Source organism: Ovis aries, chromosome 2 (assembly GCF_016772045.2).
Source record: "Ovis aries strain OAR_USU_Benz2616 breed Rambouillet chromosome 2, ARS-UI_Ramb_v3.0, whole genome shotgun sequence".
Taxonomy (NCBI): Eukaryota; Metazoa; Chordata; class Mammalia; order Artiodactyla; family Bovidae; genus Ovis; species Ovis aries.
The window spans coordinates 132404134-132424553 of NC_056055.1; the positions used below are offsets into that span (position 1 = coordinate 132404134).

General features: G+C 43.4%; 1 protein-coding gene and 1 long non-coding RNA gene across 4 annotated transcripts in view; one reads left to right on the forward strand and one right to left on the reverse strand.

Moving 5' to 3' along the window:
• PDE11A (phosphodiesterase 11A) overlaps window positions 1–20420 on the forward strand; it is a 462517-nt gene that overhangs the window by 365718 nt on the left and 76379 nt on the right. For all 3 annotated transcript variants that reach the window (XM_042243674.2, XM_004004552.6, XM_060409727.1), the window contains exon 13: window positions 15928–16037. In XM_042243674.2, coding sequence (XP_042099608.1) covers window positions 15928–16037 — 110 coding nt within the window. The remainder of the gene's footprint in view (window positions 1–15927; window positions 16038–20420) is intronic.
• On the reverse strand, window positions 2208–16012 carry LOC132659199 (uncharacterized). Its single transcript, XR_009599312.1, has 3 exons — window positions 13642–16012; window positions 9127–9237; window positions 2208–8281 (listed from the first exon to the last, which is right to left on the reverse strand). It is a non-coding gene; the product is annotated as an uncharacterized LOC132659199 (long non-coding RNA).

Below are 20420 nucleotides of genomic sequence, written 5' to 3' on the forward strand. Positions count from 1 at the left end.
AACTCTTTGCAGCCCCATGGATTGTAGTCCAACAAGCTCCTCTGTCTATGGAGTGGGTAGCCAGTCCCTTCTCCAAGCAGGAAACTTGTTCAGTGAGCTATTAAAGATGTCATCAACAGAAACAGATTTTACAATAAGCCTTAAAATAGTCCATCCTAAAGAAGATCAGTCCTGAATATTCATTGGAAGGACTGATGCTGAAGCTGAAACTCCATTACTTTGGCCACTTGATGGGAAGAACTGACTCATTGGAAAAGAGCCTGATGCTGGGAAATATTGAAGGCAGGAGGAGAAGGGACGACAGAGGGTGAGATGGTTGGACGGCATCACCGACTCGATGGACATGGGTTTGAGTAAACTCCAGGAGTTGGTGATGTGTGACAGGGAAGCCTGGCATGCTGCAGTCCATGGGGTTGCAAAGAGTCGGACGTGACTGAGCAACTGAACTGAACTGAAAGAGCTGGGATAGAGGAAGCTGGTAAGAACTGCGTGGTCAAGTGGACATTTAGGAGAAAAGGGAATTCATACCCAGTGTTCTTTAGTAAATTTTTCCACAGTATGGACAGTCTTGATCCTTTTCAAGAAACAAGCAGGCAGAGCTCTCAGAATGTTACCGCCATGGAGATACTTGTTCTGCCTAAATATTTCAAAGGTAGAGTTGTTTTTGCAAGTCTGCTCAGCAAACTTGAAGAGTATCACTGTTTGAGAAAGTCTGGGTTTTGTTTTTGTATTAATGCTAGCTCAAAAAGAGAAGAATTTACTCTTAAAATTCTCTTGGCCAGGGGGAGAAGGGGCTAGAGGTTGAAAAATAAATGCATGACTTTGGAAAGAATACTTTGGTGAATGTTATTTTTTTCTCTTTTACACTGAATAGAATAGCCACATTTGGAAAAGATATTATTTTCTGTTCATTAAATGTTTCTGAACTAAGGGTTACCGTAGGTTGAAAATGTCAACTTTGTCCGTAACACAAGTATGCTCCTCTCCAACTTGACCATAGTCAGACTGGTTAATCAGAATTTTTTCACTAAGAAAGTAAATATTGAGATAACAGAGATTACTTGATCAGGAGCGAAAAAAAAGTGAGCGTAATTCACGCATCAATTCTAACTTCTGAAATACGACCTTGGTAGCCAACGTAGGCAAAATGATAACCTACTTATTTCCTTGAGTGGCCTCTAAGGCTTCAGGCTTCAGGTACTCCTGAATACTGTTTCACTGTTTTGCTCTCGTCAGTGATTTTATTTCCATTCTAGTTATCTTATATTCCACTTCCACGTGTTGAATTAGAACTAAAATTCTCTATTCATATGAAAGAAAAGTTATAATTAACCCCTGGATTCATTCAGCTGGAGTTACAAAGGTGAGAGAGCACGACGCGTGTGCGCTGAATTTTCCTCTAGATGGCGCTCCAAGGCAAAGTTTCCCAGCCAGTTGCCTGGAAAGAAATGGGGCGGATGGTGTTGATCTTGGCAACATTCCCTGAAGACGTTTCTTTTCTTCTAAGACAAGAAATACTGAGGCACGCACCCCACACTCTTTTCTTAAAAGAACCATCAGCAAGGACAGTGTGTCTGAAAAGAACCCTCCTATCAGGACAGACCTGTATTAGGGCTGTCTTCTTGCCTGCAGAGCTATTAAGTGCAAATAGCACGGCCCTCTCCTTGTGTCTTTCTGTGGGTGTGTGTTTTTCCAAGCCCATTGTCTCTAGGAATGGGAAGATGCCTATTTGTGTGTCACTGGTGAGCACACCGTGACACAGAGTACAACAGAACAAGCAAATTATATGTAAGAATCAGCTTCCTAACCTTTATAATCATTTCAAGTCCAGAAAATAGCTTGCTTCAGAATTGTGTTTTGCAGAAGTATTCAAGCTCATGTCTAAGTAACAAAAAGGTCTTGTTTCTTTAGAAATTAAAAAGAAAAGGAGCAAACTGCATCGTCGAATAGGCAATTTGATGTATAATGGTGGAAATTTAGTTCACTGGGAACCCTGCTAATGACTTATTAATTTATTACAAGCCTCTGGGGTAGAATTCCAAATATTAAAATGAAAATGTATCAGTCTTATTCTTTGCTTCTAAAGAGAAATTTAGGTAGTTAAAAATTACCAAATATTTTTAATTCCTCAGATAAATGCAGTATGGAGTGCCAGTTACTATTTGCAAGTTAAAGGAGGGAATAAAAACCTGCAGATAGATCAAGAGTAATTATACAAATTCTCTTTATTTATAGAAGCTTGTAGAATAAATATTCCATCAAGCACATACATAATGAAAGATAATAAGCACATTTCTTATATGTACAGTGTAGACCACATAAAGGAACCGACCATGCTTTTGTTTGTATTCTGGAAAATAAAAAGGCACGTGGTGATGCCAAGGTTGCAGAGATGTTTTAAGGTTTTATAAATGATGTATGAGCTCTGACAGATTTTCCAGGGGGAAAAAAAAGGTTTCTTTAAGAGTCAGTATTCTTTACTATCCCATAAATGTACTCATTAGCACTTTGGGGCATGCCCTGTATCCTGTAGGGCTCAATAAAGATTCACTGAAAGACTGGATTTAGTTTAGGGTAATATTATTCAGGGAACTATGCTGCTCAGTGTCCAGTTTTTTCAAAAAACTATAAAATGATGAACAACTATCATTGCTAGAAATCTTGTTCTTTCTTCCTATCACACTAAGGTTCAGCTAGGGTTCATATAGAATATTATGATCTTGCAGAATTCACTGGATATGAAAAGAGACGAGCACATGATCACATTAAAATTGATGGCGGTGCTGGTGGCTTGGTGCTGGTGGGGAAAGGCAGTTAAACACTAATAATAACCAAGTATCGCAGCAAACACACTGACAACCTCCTGACATTTACGGGGGCTTCTTAAATCTTAAATGTGGAGGTAGCGCGTTTAAGTCCGTATTTGGATTGTCAACAAGGTTATTTTCAGAGATAAGCCAAGTCGTTTTACTGATAATTCAAACTAGAGAGCAGAAGGGACGTTTAGGAAGAAAAATCCATCCTGTTCACTAGCTTGAGGATAATGTGCTGTCCTCTATCTGCCGTTTTCAGGGAAGTCCTTGATTTTTGAGGTAGACAGTTTCTTCTGCAAGGAGATCTTAGAAACACAATTAGAATTCCTTTCCCCCTTAACCCAAAGAAGGACAGAACTAGTTGAATTTTCAAATAAAATGTTTTTGCTCTATAACAAGACTACTAATCTCAATGGAAATCTAATTTCTTTGTAGATTGTAATGTTGTAAGGTACAAAGAGATCTATGGTTTTATTCTGTAACCAACAACAAAGGAACAAACAATAATTACATTTGTAATCATCAAACATCATTTTTACATTGCATTTCCTTATCAATATAAGTAATAACTAGTTATATTTACTTGAAAATTAATGGCAACATTATCCTAATAAAATCTGCATATTAGAAAAAACAATTCTTTGTCATGTAGGTAGACCTTGATTTCTGGTGTAACTTCAAAGAAAACACATTTTTAATTGAGGAATGGAGTGATTCTTTTATGTTTTTGCAGAATATCAGCACTGGGTGCTGTAAATTAACTAGGGAGCTAATCAATTTGAATACTGTGTCTAAATTACATTTAAGACTTCTGGCTTTTAGTCATTTAAGAAGGTTTCTATTTTTATTCTCTCTGGCCACCTCTCAGAGCTCCAGTGAGGCACTCCATGCTTCTACCTGACACTCCCTTTATCCACATTTATTTTACAAAAGGACAAAGGCAAAGCAGCACATAATTAAGAAACTGGTGTGCTAATAATCAAACATACAATTGGGCAGAAGGATAATCCAATCCACTTCCTCAGACAGGAGAGTAACCTCCATAACTCACTTTAAGCGCTGCCATTCATGAGTTATGGGTCATTCCCTTTCCAGTGAAAATAAATTCTCCTGCACCATCAGCCAGAGCTGAGTATTTTTCTTAGGACATGTAAATTGTAAAAGTGTATGAACATAATCATGCTGGCATTTGGGGGGAAGTGCAAGCTCTTGCCTATGGACACAGGCTTGTAAGGAAATGCGTGTGGTTTCAGGGCTGCGGTTGCCTGGTTACAATATAGGATTTTTTATTAAAGTGAATTTATTCCTGAGATTTTTATGGTGTTGGTAAACTGCTTAATCTGTCGCTCTGTATTTTATGACTCCAGCCAAATCCTGCAGGTCAGGGAGACCCGGCAGCAGAGCGATGGCCATTTATCACAGCCTCCATTTTCCACAGCTTATGACTCAGTAGTGGCACTTTCTTGAGGCTGAATGAAACCTGGCACCTAAGGGTGTCAAGCTGGGGACTTCATACAGTTTTAATTTTTTTCACTAGTCTCATGTTCAAGTTTAGCTCAGTGATGACTAGTGAAAATTTTGGGTAAGTTTTGAAGAGGTTTCATATTCTCAAAATTCATCAGTCTGGCTTCTTTGTGGCACGTGAAGAGGACTGTCTCTCTGCACAATTGATGTTCACCAGGTGATCTTCACTCTCTGTGCTCACACACCCCATGTTCTATTCAATTCACTGGCAGTTTATCATAAAATATAAACTATATTTCTAAACACAGAAAAGCAGGCCGTCTTTATCCTCAAAAAATAATAAAGCATATTCTTAGTACTGAAAGCAAAAAAACATTAGACATCTAATATGTTTTTCCTTTTGACTTTTTTTGAATTACTGTATGCTTGCTATATGCATACATGTAGCTTTGCTTTTGTATTACCTAAATTGAAGTAAAAATTCAACTTTTAAAGGCTTATTAGATATTTACTCTTTTTTACCATTTTTCTTTTTACCATTTGTATTTGTTCTCACACATTTTATCGAAATATGAGAGCAGAGATACATTGACTGATTTTTATTTGACCACATCATGACTTCCTGAGAATGAAATGAAGAGTATTGACAGATGCCAGAGGTTTGCTTTGAAATAGTCTGGCAAACAAACAGACCATGTGAAGGGGTAAATGAATCAAGGCAGCAGAACGTGGCTTGCTGCTAAAGTTAGGTAACGAGTACTTGGGTATTCAATACAGTATTCTATTTTTCATATATTTTTAACTTTACAAAATAGATACTTTTTTTAAATTAGGATAACAAGTAGGTTAAAATTAAGTCAAGGAGGTAGTTAAAACTAACTAAAATTATTAAAGTCAATTCATTTTTTAAATTCATGCAACAAACATTTACTCAAACATATATGCTTGTACCAGTTTTGAGAGGCTTCCCTGATAGCTCAGTTGGTGAAAAATCTGCCTGCAATGCAGGAGATCTTGGTTCGGGAATATCCCTGGAGAAGGGATAGGCTACCCATTCCAGTATTCTTGGGCTTCCCTTGTGGCTCAGCTGGTAAAGAATTCACCTGCAATGCGGGAGACCTGGGTTTGATCCATGGGTTGGGAAGATCCCCTGGAGAAGGGAAAGGCTACCCACTCCAGTATTCTGGCCTGGAGAATTCCATGGACTGTATAGTCCGTGGGGTACCTGGCCATTTTGAGTCTTACATGAGTAAGCATTTGCTATATTATTTGAGATTCAGAGAGAAGTTATGTCCAAAACATGACTTAGATTTTGCAATTTGATAAGTGCCTTCAAGAAGCTTCTGGTTGTAAAAGTACTGAAGTGTAGACTGTAAGGTCTTCCCAACTCTGAACTTGACAAGCAAAGAATCGTTGCAGACTTAAATCAGTGTTTAATCAATATTTGACTACATTCATCTTGAAAACGAAGAGAAGCAAATTTGATCAAAACTGTCCCATGCTTTGTACACCTGAAACTAACACAAGATTGTAAATAAACTATACTCCAATAAAAAACAAAAACAAAAACCCCCAAGCTATCCCCCCAAGTAAACCCAAGCTATCCTCCCGTGGAAACTAGACAAACTACAACTGGTTTGTATTGTATCACATGCTTTGGTAAAGGAGCCGTGTAAACATGGTGTTGGTTGGTGGTCCCCTAACAACGGGAAAGGTTCTGGTTTCTGGACCTCAAAATAGGACTGAAGTGCCGTTTCTTCAGCCTGGCAGATCCAATTATTGGCAGACAAACATTACTGTGAACAGCAATCTAGATCTAGATTTCGATGCAGTCTAGATCTAAATCTAGGTGCAACCGCTTATCCAGCAGGGTTTCTTCTTTAACAGGGTATTTACGTTTTGGCTGTGCTGGGTCTTGCTCGCTGTGCGGGCTTTTCTCCAGCTGTGGCGACCGGGGCCTCCTCTCTGGTTGTGGTGCACGGGTTTCTCCTTACAGTGGCTTGTCTTGTGTGGCAGAACGTGGGTCCTAGGGCACGCGGGCTTCCGTAGCTGCAGCTCCTAGGCTCCAGAGTACAGGCTCAGTAACTGCGGTGCATGGGCTTAGTTGTTTCGTAGCATGTGGGATATTCCAGGGATTGAACCCAAGTCTCCTGGATTGGCAGGTGAATTCTTTACCACTGAGCCACCAGGGAAGCTCTCAAGTAAGGCTTTTTCCTCCCCTCAATGGAAGATTGCATTGTGAATACCTGTTACGCTCCCTCTGAGCTTTCATCCCCCACTGTCTCTTGTTGGCAAAGAGAGGATCTATTTTAAAAAGAAGATAGGATATGGCATCAAGTATAAATTCATTCATAAGCACTCCTGGTAAGCAAGTGAAATCTACTTCCGTCTGAAAGCTTGAGAAAGTCCTCTGCTTAAAACCAATGCTTTGGAGCAAAGTGAACAGGTTGGTATCCATCAACCTGCCCCCAGGATTTACATGCTATACACGTATGTGTGTGTGCTCAATCATGTCTGACTCTTTGCAACCACATGGACTACCAGACTCCTCTGTCCATGGAATTCTCCAGGCAAGAATACTGGAATGGGTTGCCGTTTCCTCATCTAGGGGATCTTTGCAACACAGGGATCAAACCCACATCTCTTGTATTGGAGGCAGGTTAAGCCCTTACATTGAAAGGTGGCCATTCCATCTTGAAGCAGAAAATAGAGTCCCAAAAAGAAGCATTCTGGCTTGGCTGCAAATGCCTGTGAAGCCCAAACACGTGCCTTAACAATTCTTTTATTATTCTGATCCACTCAGCTGGGATGTGAGCTGAATTGGGAGGGTGATTGAGGCACCATTCTCATAGAACCTTCCGTCCTTGGTTAGGAGATCTAAGTTTCACGGACAGACACCGCATGTGACGGATGACCTAGCACAGCTGGACCAGCCATCAGCATTGCAGTCTAGGGTGTTCTTTGGAAGACGTGAGCACTCTGTATGTGGCATTTACAATGAAACCCTCAATGAAACGAGCACTCTTTGGCTACAGTAAATTTGATTTTAATTATGTACCAAACAAAGGCCCCAGACAGGGACCCTGCAACACTGCTGCTGATGTTGCTAAGTCACTTCAGTCGTGTCCGACTCTGTGCAACCCCATAGACGGCAGCCCACCAGACTCTGCCATCCCTGGGATTCTCCAGGCAAGAACGCTGGAGTGGGTTGCCATTTCCTTCTCCATTGCACACCAGAAATTAAGAAATACCAGAAATTAAATGCTGCCTTTCAGCCTCAAGCTCACATCACTCCTGGGGTATGAAGTCATGTTTAGATCAGTTGAGACATGATGACACGATTAGGGATATGGCATGCAGAGTCTTCTAGAGGAGGCACTTCCTTGAGAATGCACGTTCTTCAGAACGCCTCGGAATGGTCTGAGTGGCCCTCTTTGCTCTTCTTATTCAGAAGAAAGAAAGATGAAGAGAAGAAAGATTCTACAGAAGCCCATCACGTTCTCTCTCAGCCTCAGCCAGTGTGCTGATGGCTCTATGGCAGTGCCTGTCACCAGCATCCACGGAGGAGCAGTTGAGCCGAGGACCTTCTGGGACTATCAGGAATTTCCAGTACATCACTGGATTCCCTCCCTCTTGGTCCATCACCTGCCAGATCTCAGAATCAATAGGATGAACCTGGGAACTTTCTCATCATTCAGTACCTCTCACAACTGAGTTCAAGAAGAAACACGAAGGCAGAATTCTGCCATCACCTTCTCAGATTCCCATGCTGTGGCCACACAGGTGATGAGGGTCATGCAGACCACGATGCACCATCTCCAGAAACAAAGCAGGAGCGGCCAGCCACTTTCTCCATCGCTTTCTTCCACAGACTGCCACCGGCATTGTGATATGAATAGCTTCTCACTAGAAAAGGGGCATTGTTCTGATGGGCGCAAGCACGACCAGACTATACACACGACAAGGGCCAGACAGGCCTGTCTTCTTCAGGGCTCTGTTCTAGCCTGCAAAGGAGTACATGCTGAATCAACATTTGCTCAGTGAATGAATGAATGGACACTTTTTAGGATGTCACGATTTTATTCCAAGCTAGGACAGGTTGATGAGACATGGGCTTATTTCTAAAACAAAAAAGGATTTACACATACAAATTTTGGAGTGGGTAGCCTATCCCTTCTCTAGTGGATCTTCCTGACCCAGGAATAGAACCGGGGTCTGCTGCATTGCAGGCAGATTCTTTACCAACTGAGCTATCAGGGAAGCCCTACACATACACAATGTATATATATTCTAATGAATAAACATTCTTTAAGGAAATTTGCAGCACAAAGGAAAAAATCTAAAGTCACCTCTGATCCCACTACTAGTAACATTTTGAGGTACATCCTGACAGTCTTTTTCTATGAATGTATTAAGACATTTTGTAAAGTTGGGTGGTTGTACACAAACCATTGTCTCTTTCTTTTCTTTCTAAACCTCATTTAAAATCACTGTATATTATTAGCCACATCTTGATGCACCAGAGCTGTGTTTGGCTCAAGATGTCCAGTGGCTCTGCACTATTAACCTCTTACGATTCAAGAATAAACATCCATTGTTGAAAGTTCCCTGGTGACCTAGGGATTAGGATTCTGGGCTTTTACTGCCTTTGGCTCACATTCAGTTCCTGACTGGGGACCTGAGACCACCCCCCCACCCCCGCAAGCTGTGTGCTGTGGCCAGAAACAGACGATAAAGAATAACCCTCGTGGTGGACTAAAGCACCCTCCAAGTGATTCCTGAATATCCTGCCATCATTCTGTTATTACAAAGGTCTTTGAAAGCTGTGCAGCTGCTCATACACTCTCACCTTTGTGGCTGGGTTGCACAGGGAGGACACAGACTCGGGAGTCAGGTTTCCTAGAGTCTAACCGTCTCCGTTTCATTGCAGTGGTGTAGTCTGTTGCTTCGATATCTTCTTCTGTAAAAAATGGGAGAGATCAGAACAGCTTCTCCTTCAGAGAATTCTTGTAAAGGTTAGACTTGTAAGGATTAGATGGGTTAAGGTAGCTGAGGGTTTAGAACAGTGCCTGGCACATACTAAATGCTATAGAAGGGATATCTGTTGTCAGTATTATCCCAAGCCTCTTTTCTCAGATAGATCAATTACTTAACACACACTAGGGTTGGTTGCTCAGTCGTGTCTGACTCTGCGACCCCATGGACTGTGGCCCACCAGGCTCCTGTTGGCATGGAGAATTCTCCAGACAAGAATACTGCAGTAGGTAGCCATTCCCTTCTCCAGGGGATCTTCCTGATCCAAGGATCAAACCCAGGTCTCCTGCATTGCAGGTGGATTCTTTACCATCTGAACCACTAGGAAACCCACTAAGAACAGAACATTTTTGTCAAATGAGTGAAGAAGCCTCTATAGCACCACCTAATGTTATTATGGCCGTTGTTTTTTATACTTCTGGATTCTACAGAGCCACAGGTGTTAGTCGCTCCGTCGTGTCTGACTCTTTGTGACCCCACAAACTGCAGCCCACTAGGCTCTTTTGTCCATGAAATTCTCAGGCAAGAATACTGGACTGGGTTGTCATTCCCTTCTCCAGGGGGTCCTCCTGACCCAAGGATCAAACCCAGGTCTCCTGCATTGCAGGCAGACTCTTTACCACTGAGCCACCCGTGAAGCCCCACAGAGTCAAAAAGCAAATGTCAGTTTCACTCTGCCCATCATGTTCCTCTGACTCCACACAGGATCAGCTTTGCCATGGCGGCATAGCCTCACCGGTTTGAATTCTGTGTTGACTGAATGGCAGGAAATCACTGGCTAGTTTAAGAAACACTTCAACTCAGTCTTACTGTTTGGGTCCTTAAGAGTCCCAGTGATTATATGCTCGAGTGGTTGGGGGCAGGGTTACCCCAGCATGCGTCTAACCCAGCAGAGGACTGTTCCAGGAGACCTGCTCAGAGGGTCGTGACAGGCTTTTCTGGAGAGGGTGACATGGAAGCTAGCTCTGTATGCCTTGGTTATCTTTTTACTTGCTGCTACTGCTAAGTCACTTCAGTTGTATCCGACTCTGTGCAACCCCATGGACCGCAGCCCACCAGGCTCCCCCGTCCCTGGGATTCTCCAGGCAAGAACACTGGAGTGGGTTGCCATTTCCTTCTCCAATGCATGAAAGTGAAAAGTGAAAGTGAAGTCGCTCAGTTGTGTCCGACCCTCAGCGACCCCATGGACTGCAGCCTTCCAGGTTCCTCCATCCATGGGATTTTCCAGGCAAGAGTACTGGGGTGGGGTGCCATTGCCTTCTCCGATCTTTTTACTTAGATATATGATATTCTCTGCTTTACATTTCTGATATGGGCCATGAGGGAATACAGGTGAGAGGGTAGAGTAAAATAATGGTCAACGAAACTCATTATTGGATAATGGGTAGTTAGTTACTGGATCAGTAGCAACAAACGTATCATTTTATTTGAAAATAAAAATAGAATTAAGCATAGGAGAAACACATTAAAATGTACTTCCTGCTGCCACTGTGTTCTCTTTTGAAAGTATATTGTCTTCAGCAGGCAGCTGACTTTTTCTCCCCAGTGTGTGTCAAGTGTAGGTCAGAATGGATAGGACTAGAAAGAAGATGGATGGGGTGGGGGAGGGGCAATGGACACTCAGTGGCAGGTGGGCACATCTCAGGGCTGACGACCCTCAGAAACCATTTACCAGGCAGCGTTAAATCACAGTCAAGAGATAGGTACTGCTTCAGTAACTCAGGTATCACAGCCAAGAGAGGTAAATATGCTGCGCGTGACTGTGCTGTACTTCAGGGATTCTTTATTGGGAGGATCTAGAGGTGGGTTCCATGGCCTTTGAACACCATGAAGTTATAGAATAATTTCTGGGAAGAAGGTCCATGGCTTTTATTAAATTCTCAAAAATATCCATGATACAAATAGTCTAAGAGCTAGATGCTGAATTTCCAAGAAGGGGGTGGGGTAGTCAGCTGTGTAAGACCTTAAAGTATATTCCAACAGAGTATACGATGGGTGATAACTGATGGCTTAAAAATGATTCTGGATTTTGAATTTGAGTCTATTACATGGCATTCGATTTTATCTTCTAATTAAATTTCTAGTTGAATTATCTTATGTTGACATTATCCAGTCTCTATTCTTGCTGTTCCAGTTCATCAGCTCGTTCTAAACAGCAGCATTTTCACAGGCAACAATCTCTCTAAATTTCAGCACATCTTCATCGTGTTTACAGCACTGATTTCCAGAATACAGTATAAGTACTGCATGCTTGATAGACTTTCAGGATTTGCTTTAATGGCAACCCACTCCAGTGTTCTTGCCTGGAGAATCCCAGGGACGGGGGAGCCTGGTGGGCTGCCGTCTATGGGGTCGCACAGAGTCGAACACGACTGAAGCGACTTAGCAGCAGCAGCAGCAGCAGCAGCAGCAGCAAGATCCAAACCCATTGAAACTGTCTTACAGTTTCAAGATGACAGAGAAAGACACTTGCATCCCTTTCAAAAAACACCCCCGAGATAACAAGGAGAGTAAGAAATGGACACAAATTCCACTGTTTTCATCGGAGGAGGATGATTTGTAGATTAACAAAGAAAAGGAAGGTCCAACCCAAACGCCTTCAGGGTGAGAGAGTAGAGGAAGGGGTACACGTGAGAACCAGTACTCTCCTAGAAGCTGTCACAGCTCAGGAACTAGAAGGATCAGACGCCACAGAAATGGGGTGAGTGGAAGTGAGGGATGAGGAAAACACTGAGCCCCCTTATTTCTATCCCCTCTCCCTGTAGTCCAAGAATTACTCTTCCCTTGTCTATGCAAGAAGCCAGAGTATTTGCCAGAGAAACTGAGCCCCAGACTTGGGAACACCAGTAAAAGAAAAGTTAGGTGAGACGCACCTTGAAAGGAAGAGAATGAAGTGAAAGTCTCCATCTCGAGGGTGAGAAGCTACATACCCTTTTCTCAGAATTCCAGCACCTGTATTTATGCTCCTTCCGAGCAAGAGACTGGAAAATCCAGAAGAAGTGTTCAGAGTCTCTACACTGGCATGTGGGGGTCTGCAGCACCTGGACCACCTGGCCGTGTGCTCAACAGTGATGAGATCAGCCATGTGTAGACACCATCTCCATGCATGGGTGTGTGATGAACGTGGACTCCCATGCGTAAGTGGATGACCAGGGATAGCAGGCATTTGAGGAAACCACCACAGAGATAAGGAGTTCAGATGAAATAGGCAATTCAGGGAACAGAAGAGAATTTCAAAGCAGTTATCATCAATATCTTCAAAAGAGAAGAGACCGTGATGCATCCATGTAAGAAGAATAGTATGCTGTTAGAAAAGGAGCAGCAGGCAGGAAAATGCTAGTAAATTTAAAAGATTCTTACTCCTGGAAAGTAAGAGGAGAAAAGTCAACATGAGCAATGGGAAAGAAGAAATGGAAAATAAGGAAATGAATATAAGAAGTCCAATGTCAAACCAATCGGAGTGCCATTCAAACAGGACAGAAAAAATAATGAAGTCAAAATTATTAAGGGGAAGAAAAAAGATGACAAGAATATTGTACTGAATATTGCCTTCACATTGAAAAGGTTTACCAAGCAATGATGAGGAAAAGTCCCAAACCAAAGAAGATTTTTGTGAAATTGGCAAAGCCCAGGCATAGAGAGAAGATTCTAAAAGAGAGAAAATCAAGTAACATTCAAAGGATTAGGAACAAGAATGGTTTATGCTTCGCTAAGGCAACTTTGGAAGTTAGGAAAGAATAGAGCAGTCCTTCAAAATTCTGAGTGAAAATGTTGCAACCTAGAATTGTTAGGCAAGCCAATAATTGAGTAGCAGAATAGATTAAAGACATTTCAGTTGTACAAAGCCTTAAAAAAAATCAACTTTCTCAGTGTTAAAGAAGTATTAACATCCTTTCTCATGAAGATACTGGCAGATATGTTCCCACAAACTGAGAGAGGAAACAAGGAAAGAGAGAGATGTGGGATGCAGAAGACAGGAAGCCAACCCCAGGAGGGGGACGATGGCAGCAGTGGGGACGCTGGCAGCAGACACGAGAATCCTGGCCAAATGTCAGCACTGGGCCAAAGCAGGGAACCCCAGGACAGGAAGGGACCTGTCAAAGGTGCGACTGTTCAGAGTTGTGTAGGATGTAAGTCGACTTAGATGTTAAAAGAAATCTTGACTCCAGGAAGCTAAACATCTACATAACAAAGGATATAATCATTGGATACTGAGTGAATAATATTTAGAGATTGATCATCAGGTAGGCACTTTCTGAGACCCAGGGCACTTAAGTTTCTTTGTGCCTCAGTTTCCTCACCTCAACTGGCAGATAATAATAGTTCCTACCTGTTATGAGAAGTAAGTTGTTGTTGTTCAGTCACGCAGTCGTATCTGACTCTTTGCGACCCTAAGGACCGTAGCACGCCAAGCCTCCCTGTCCCTCACTGTCTCCTGGAGTTTGACAAGTTCATGTTCATTGCATAGGTGATGCCATCCAGCCATCTCATCCTCTCACACCCTATTCTCCTGTCCTCAATCTTTCCCAGCATCAGGGACTTTTCCAATGAGTCGTCTGTTCACATCAGATGACCAAAATACTGGAGCTTCAGCTTCAGCGTCAGTCTTTCCAGTGAATATTCAGGGTTGATCTCCCTTAAGGCTGACTAGCTTAATCTCCTTGCTGTCCAAGGTACTTTCAGGAGTCTTCTCCAGCACCACAGTTTGAAGGCATCAATTCTTTGGTGTTCTGCCTTCTTTATGGTCCAGCTCTCACAACCGTATGTGACTACTGGGAAGACTATTGCCTTGAGTATATGGACCTTCGTCTCGGCTTTTCTTTGTTTATGCAAAAGTAGGAAGTCAAAATATACCTGGAGTAACAGGCAAGTTTGGCCTTGGAGAACAAAATGAAGCAGGGCAAAGGTTAACTGAATTCTGCCAAAAAAAAAAATGCACTAGCCACAGCAAATATCCTTTTGCAATAACACAAGAGACAACTTTGCACACAGACATCTCCAAATGGTCAATACCGAAATCATATTAATTACATTCTTTGCAGCCAAAGATGTAGAAGTATGTTAAATGGTTACGGTTCTCTTAGGACAGTGTCTGGCACACAGGAAGGACTATAGTCACGTGGGAAACCCCTGAATAACCAAGGGCTAATGATGTGCACCTACTATACAGTAATATGGAGGAAAATACCTACCAAACTAGACCAAAAAAAGAAAATGGAAAGTGCTTGCCTTTGGGAATCAGGATAGGGGAAGGATGAGGGACTATTGGTTTTGGTTCTAAGTTTCTAACTACAATTGAATTTTAAAAACTATTGCAAGTAATGCCTTCAATAAAATAAAATTAACTTAAAACCAATAGCCAGCTCTGAATTTTAAAATGAAGGACACACACAGCTTAGATTATGGACTACTTTATCCTGCCCAGATAGTTTATAAACATTCCTATTTGCTATGCAGATGAAATTATATGTATTTCTAATGTAGAAATCTTTTAAAATAAAGTTGTCAACACAGAAACTTTCTTATTCAGTTATTTCTACAATAAAAACATAATTAACTAAAAAACAAAGTGGTCTTTGCTATAAGAGAACTGTCTTACAGATATTAGCTGGTGATCCTAGATGTGGAGAAAAAACGCAGATGAAAACGGAAGCAGTTTGAACTCTACCCTTCCCCTTCTCCTGCCCTCTGATAAAGATTTTAATAAGTACTGAACGGGGAGGCTTACAAGCTGAAGAGGAGGAGGCAGAAAGGCCTTAGATCAAGCAAATGCATAGCCCCGCATTTCTATAAGTTCCCTTTCTCTTCGAAACTAATGAAAGGCCCGCAGGAATCAGAGAAACACGGCTGCTCCTGGTTGTGTAATTACACCACCCTGCTCCCCAAAGATACCGCACCACACCTATGCATTTCACAAGCAAGCTGCCCGAGGATCCGAAAGAGCTGCGTGTAATGGATCCTCCACCTGATCCAACGTCTGGATCACCTAATCCTCTGCCAAATTCTAGTTTTCAAGACAGGCCCTGCTTATCTGAAATTTCACCTGTCCTCCAAGCTCATGTGAATTAAGGTATTTATAAGATAACTTCTAGAATATTATCATGTAACAATATGAGTACTTCTGAGTTGCTTTTTCTAATAGATACACACACACACACACACATATTTTTAAAGGCATTTTCTCTTGCCTACTTTCATTTAAATGGCATCTGGTGGCTACATCACTCAGTTCTAAACTCACAGCCCCTTCTCTCTCCCTAACCCTAGATGCTCATCATTTTGAAATGTCAAATCACAAAACACATTTTGCTCCAGGCCTTTGCCACACTGTCACTGTATCTAGACAGCGCAGCTTCTTCTCTGAAAAGGGAACGAAATAGTCTGAACTCTGTCCTGGTGTGCCAGCCAGGGCGGGCCACCGTGCCGGCTAATTCATCACCGCGGGGACCCTGGGCTGTGCAACCGACCACCCAACTCACTAGTCGAAGCGGTGGCAGTTAATCATTCCCTTAAATGATGTGGGTATGACAACAGAGCTGATGGTTGCTCAGCAGACGAGCCTCGGCCTTCCTCCCTGCCGCGAGCAGTGACTGTGGCCATTCTCCCATCTTCCCAGACCGCCGGGTTTCAAGAGATTCTGACCGAGGTGGAAATTTTAGCGGTGATTGTGGGATGCCTGTGTCATGACCTCGACCACAGGGGAACCAACAATGCCTTCCAAGCTAAGTAAGTGTTCTAATTGTTGTTATTTTAACGCATTTGCCTTTCTGTTCAGAGCCAAAGGTGACGCGCGCGCTAAAGAGTAAAGCATTAATTTCTGGCGTCTGAGGCCAAGGCCACGCAGGCCTGGGCGCGGGTGTCATGGGGCTCATCCATCTTTATAATTCCTTATTCCTCTTTTAATTGCAAATTTGCCCTTCATGTCATGCTTGTTGATTTGGTCTGTCTCTGTTGACCTCAGTCGGATAACAAAGCGCAGATTTTTAAAGGGCCTATTTTTTTTTTTCCTCCCAGAATGTTTGCCTTCATGGGATCATAAGGTTTCTTGGATTTGCTACCCTGGAAGTCTGGTTTTGAGACTATTAAAATAAAAGTGGAAATTTTATGAAACAAAAGATCTCCTCCTTCCCCAGTAGAATTTCTTCCAGGTTCTTTTGATGTCGGGTATTGTATAAACTGCAGTGAAATGGAGTGACATTGGAGGAGGAAGAGGGTCTCTGTCCCTGCCAAGCCTCATCCCACAGAAAGGTGGGAACAAGCCAAGCAGCTCCACCAACACAGGGGAGGTGGAGGTGCACACACTGGGCGTGGACAGAGCGGTCTGTCCCCGAGCAAGCAGGACAGGTCCAGGAGGCCACTGCTTGGTGGCTCCACTGGTGCCAAGGCCGCAGAACTCACCGGTGCTGGAAATAAAACCCAACCCAGGTCTCCTGGCTCTCGTATTCAGGTTCCAGTTTAACGTGCTTTTTACTACCTGTCTGCAAACAACATGATAGGGGACTTCAGAGGCTTGAGGGAAAAACATTGGGGATGGAGAGACTAAGGAATCTTCAACGAAGAGGTAAGATTAGCTTTCAGGTGACCAGTTTCCAAGCCCCCGGAGCAGGTCTTCCTCTATGATCTGAAACCCCAGCGGCCCACAGTGTGTCAACAGGGACCTTTCAGCTCACCACTTGTTTTTCCCCCTGTAACACCCACATACTAAGGCCTTGGAGCCCTGGGCCCTTTTACTCGCTCCTGATCTAGCAGGTGAGTATCGACTTTGTGACCTCTATCCATCCTGAATGCAGAAGCCCATCGCTTCCACCTGCTCTTTGCCATGTCCTGTGATTTCCAGACCCCCTTACCTTTCTGTGACAGCCACTCTGCAGAAACTCAGCTCTGGCTCAGTCTAACAATTCAGCTTCTTGCTCTTCTGTCCAGACTTTTAAAGGCTTTGGGAGAAAGTGTCACAGCTGTGAGCCTGAGGCATACCGAATAGGTACTCTCCCAACTCAGCTAGGGGCTCAGAACTCCCCACCAGCCTCTTTGGGCCCCTAGCCAGCTCCATCCCCCATTCTGATCAGCAGTTATAGAAACCAAAACGTTCCTCCTCCTAAACCACCTTCTATTCTAGCACCTCCCCCAATGCCACTCAGCAGATCACCTTGCCTCCCCCTTCACTGAGAAAATTGAGGCCATCAATCGAGAACTCCCTCAATTTCCTCCCCTGCCACGAACGAACTTATCTGTCTGGCCCCATCCTTTCCTCCTTCCCTCCTATCTCTGTGAAAAGGCTGTCCCTCCTGGTGTCTGAGGCTAATCCTTCCACCTCAGCGTTGGATCCCTTCCTCCCTCCCTCCTCCAGGACCTTGCTCCATCCATCTTCCTCTCTCTGCCCTGTATCTCCCATCCTATTAATATGAACAGTTCTCCCCGTCTTGAAAAACCCACTTCCACCCCTGCTTCTCGCTCGAGCTTCTGCTCCCTTTCTCTTCTTTCCTTTCCAGCCAGTCTTCTTGGAAACTTGTCTGTTCCTTGTTTTCACTTCCCTCCCACACAGCTTCCAGGTCTGCCCGCCAGGGGAGCAGCCCTCAGTAATGCCACCAAAGGCCCCTTTTCCCAAAGCCATAGGACACTCTTCCGGTCCTTTCTTGATCCTTCTTGCCATCACACTGTTTGTGATGCTCTCCGCCAAAGAGCTCTCTTTCTTCCTTTGTCTGGGAGAGAGACACCTTCATCCACCTTTCCAGCCTGTCTTCTCAGCTTGCTCCTCCTTCACTGCCCATGTTCTCTCCTCTTCTTCTGCTCTGCTTTACCTTTCATGCTGGACCACCTGCTGATCGGCCCCAAACCCATACCTATGGACCCTAATTTTTGGCTAATCTCCAAACACTTCTTCCAGCTGCTTGAGGAGCTCCTCCTATCTGAAGGCCCATCGTCACCACAACCCCAGTCTTTCTCTCTACACCAGTCCTTTTCCTCTTATTCCCCTCCCAATATGGCACCACCAGAAGTCCACAAGTCACTCAGATTCCCTCAGACTTGACACCTCTGCATCCTTATTGTAACCGCTGCTTCTCTGCCTCCCTCCAGGATTCCTACAACCAACAGCCCAACTCTCCTCCTCCAGTCTTCCCCATCGTGGCGCTCCAGAATATTCTTTTTAATTCACAAATCTCATCGGATTGCTCCCCTACTTAAAAGACGTTCACTGGCCTCTTGTGACTCTCAGGATAATGTTCCAATTCCTTAGTTTAGCCCGTAATGCCCTTCTCAATCAGGCTCTTGCCCATTTCTCCAGCGCAGCACTCACACCTGCCACCCCGCCCCGACCTATGCATCCAGGTTCAGACACAAAGGGCTACTTAAAGTGCTCAATGGGATCTAGCTAGTTCCCTTTTCTCTCCTCCCGGTCTGCTGTTTCCACAGCCCAGAACGCCCTTCCTCTTCTTCCCCCAGCCTCCTCTGAAAGCTCCAACCCCCACTCCCCAGATTCTATCCCTGATGACCTTCACTGCATCAGTCTGTGCCCACATCATGCCCTGGCTATGTTTCAGAATTGCACATCTCACACCACATTAGTTGCTGATTAACGGATGTGTCTCCCCTTCTTCTTCAGTACCTATGATGTGTACAAGCACCAAGAGCATGATAAACCCACAAGGAATGTTTGCTGAGTGAATGAGTGATAACTATTTTAATATTGCTTTTCAGTAAAGTTTCCTGACTTCTTAAACAAGTGCAATCTTTTACGGATCATCATAAAACACAGTTTTTACATACGTTGGTTTGATGTTGTACTAATAACAGTAGCGTCCCTGGGGCCTGCTGAAGTGTAAACTGTATACACTCTGATTATAGGGTCTGACAGTTCCTTGTGTTTGAGTTCCTGGCCTGCGTTTTGTTACTATGAGTATTTTAGGATACCTCTCTCTCAGGCCAGTGGCATCATCGTCACTGTGACTTCCTGGAGCACCCTACCGTTCTGCCACTTACACATAAAGAATTGTGTCTATAAAGCAATGGTGAGCACCTTGTAGGTTCTTTTAAAAAGAGTCAAGTGCACTATGTATGTACTCAAATAACAGCAGCCTCCCCCCTGGAGAGAGCCTGCGTATCACACCAGGAGAGCCAGGCTTTCTTGCTAGTTGACCTCGTTAGACCAAGGCTACACACTGAATCCAGACCCAGCTAATCATATCTTATCTCCCAGGAGTCTGGTCCTGGATTACCGGGATATCAACTCAGTTAGCTGTTGAGGTCCAAGCTGCAGGTCCATTTAGGCCTGGACACTGAGGCTGCATTTGGGGAAACCAGTGATGAACAAATCCCGAGTGGATAAGAGAAGCAAGAGAGCAAATCTGCAGAGAGAAGAAAGTCAGTATTCAGAGAGGAGCAGAGAAGATATTGTACAATTCTAGAGGAAGACAGAGATCCCTGGTTTTCCATGTCTGCTCCTACTTCCAGGAAATCCAGTCATGTTTGACAGTGGGGCTTGCTCAGAGGTCCCGGTTGCATTTAATCAACTGTTTTGTTTTTTTTTTTTTTAGTGAAAGTGGTTCTAATTCATTTCCATTCTTTGCTGTGAGTGGTCCCTGAGACAATGAGAAGAATTGCAGTTATTTCTCAAGTGCTCCACTAATATCCCTGTAGCTATTTGTCTCCATCTTACAGAGGGAACTGGGCCTCAGGACAGTAAGTGACTTGCCCAAATTCACCCATCCAGAGGGTGGCAGAGTAGTGTCTGGACCTGGACTATCTGACTCCAAGGCCATTTTTTAACCACTTTATTCCACCTTCTTTCATGACTTTGTGGTATGTATTTTAGGCTTTTGAACTTCCAGTTTGTTGGCTGGCTTGTGATATATGTGAGCTCTGGAAAACTAAGATGCATTTTGACATCCAGAAAATCAAGACGTGGAGCTATAAAAATTGTAGAACTCAACTAGATCTTGGTAGTCATATTCCTTAATTTTCAAAATTTTTTTCATATGGCTTAATTTTTTTAAATTGGAAACTGAGGTCCCCAAATCTCAAGTGATTTGGGTAATATTGAACAGTTTTCATACATATGAGATAGCTATAATATCTCTGATACTAGAATTCAAAAAAACTTTTTGCATCCTT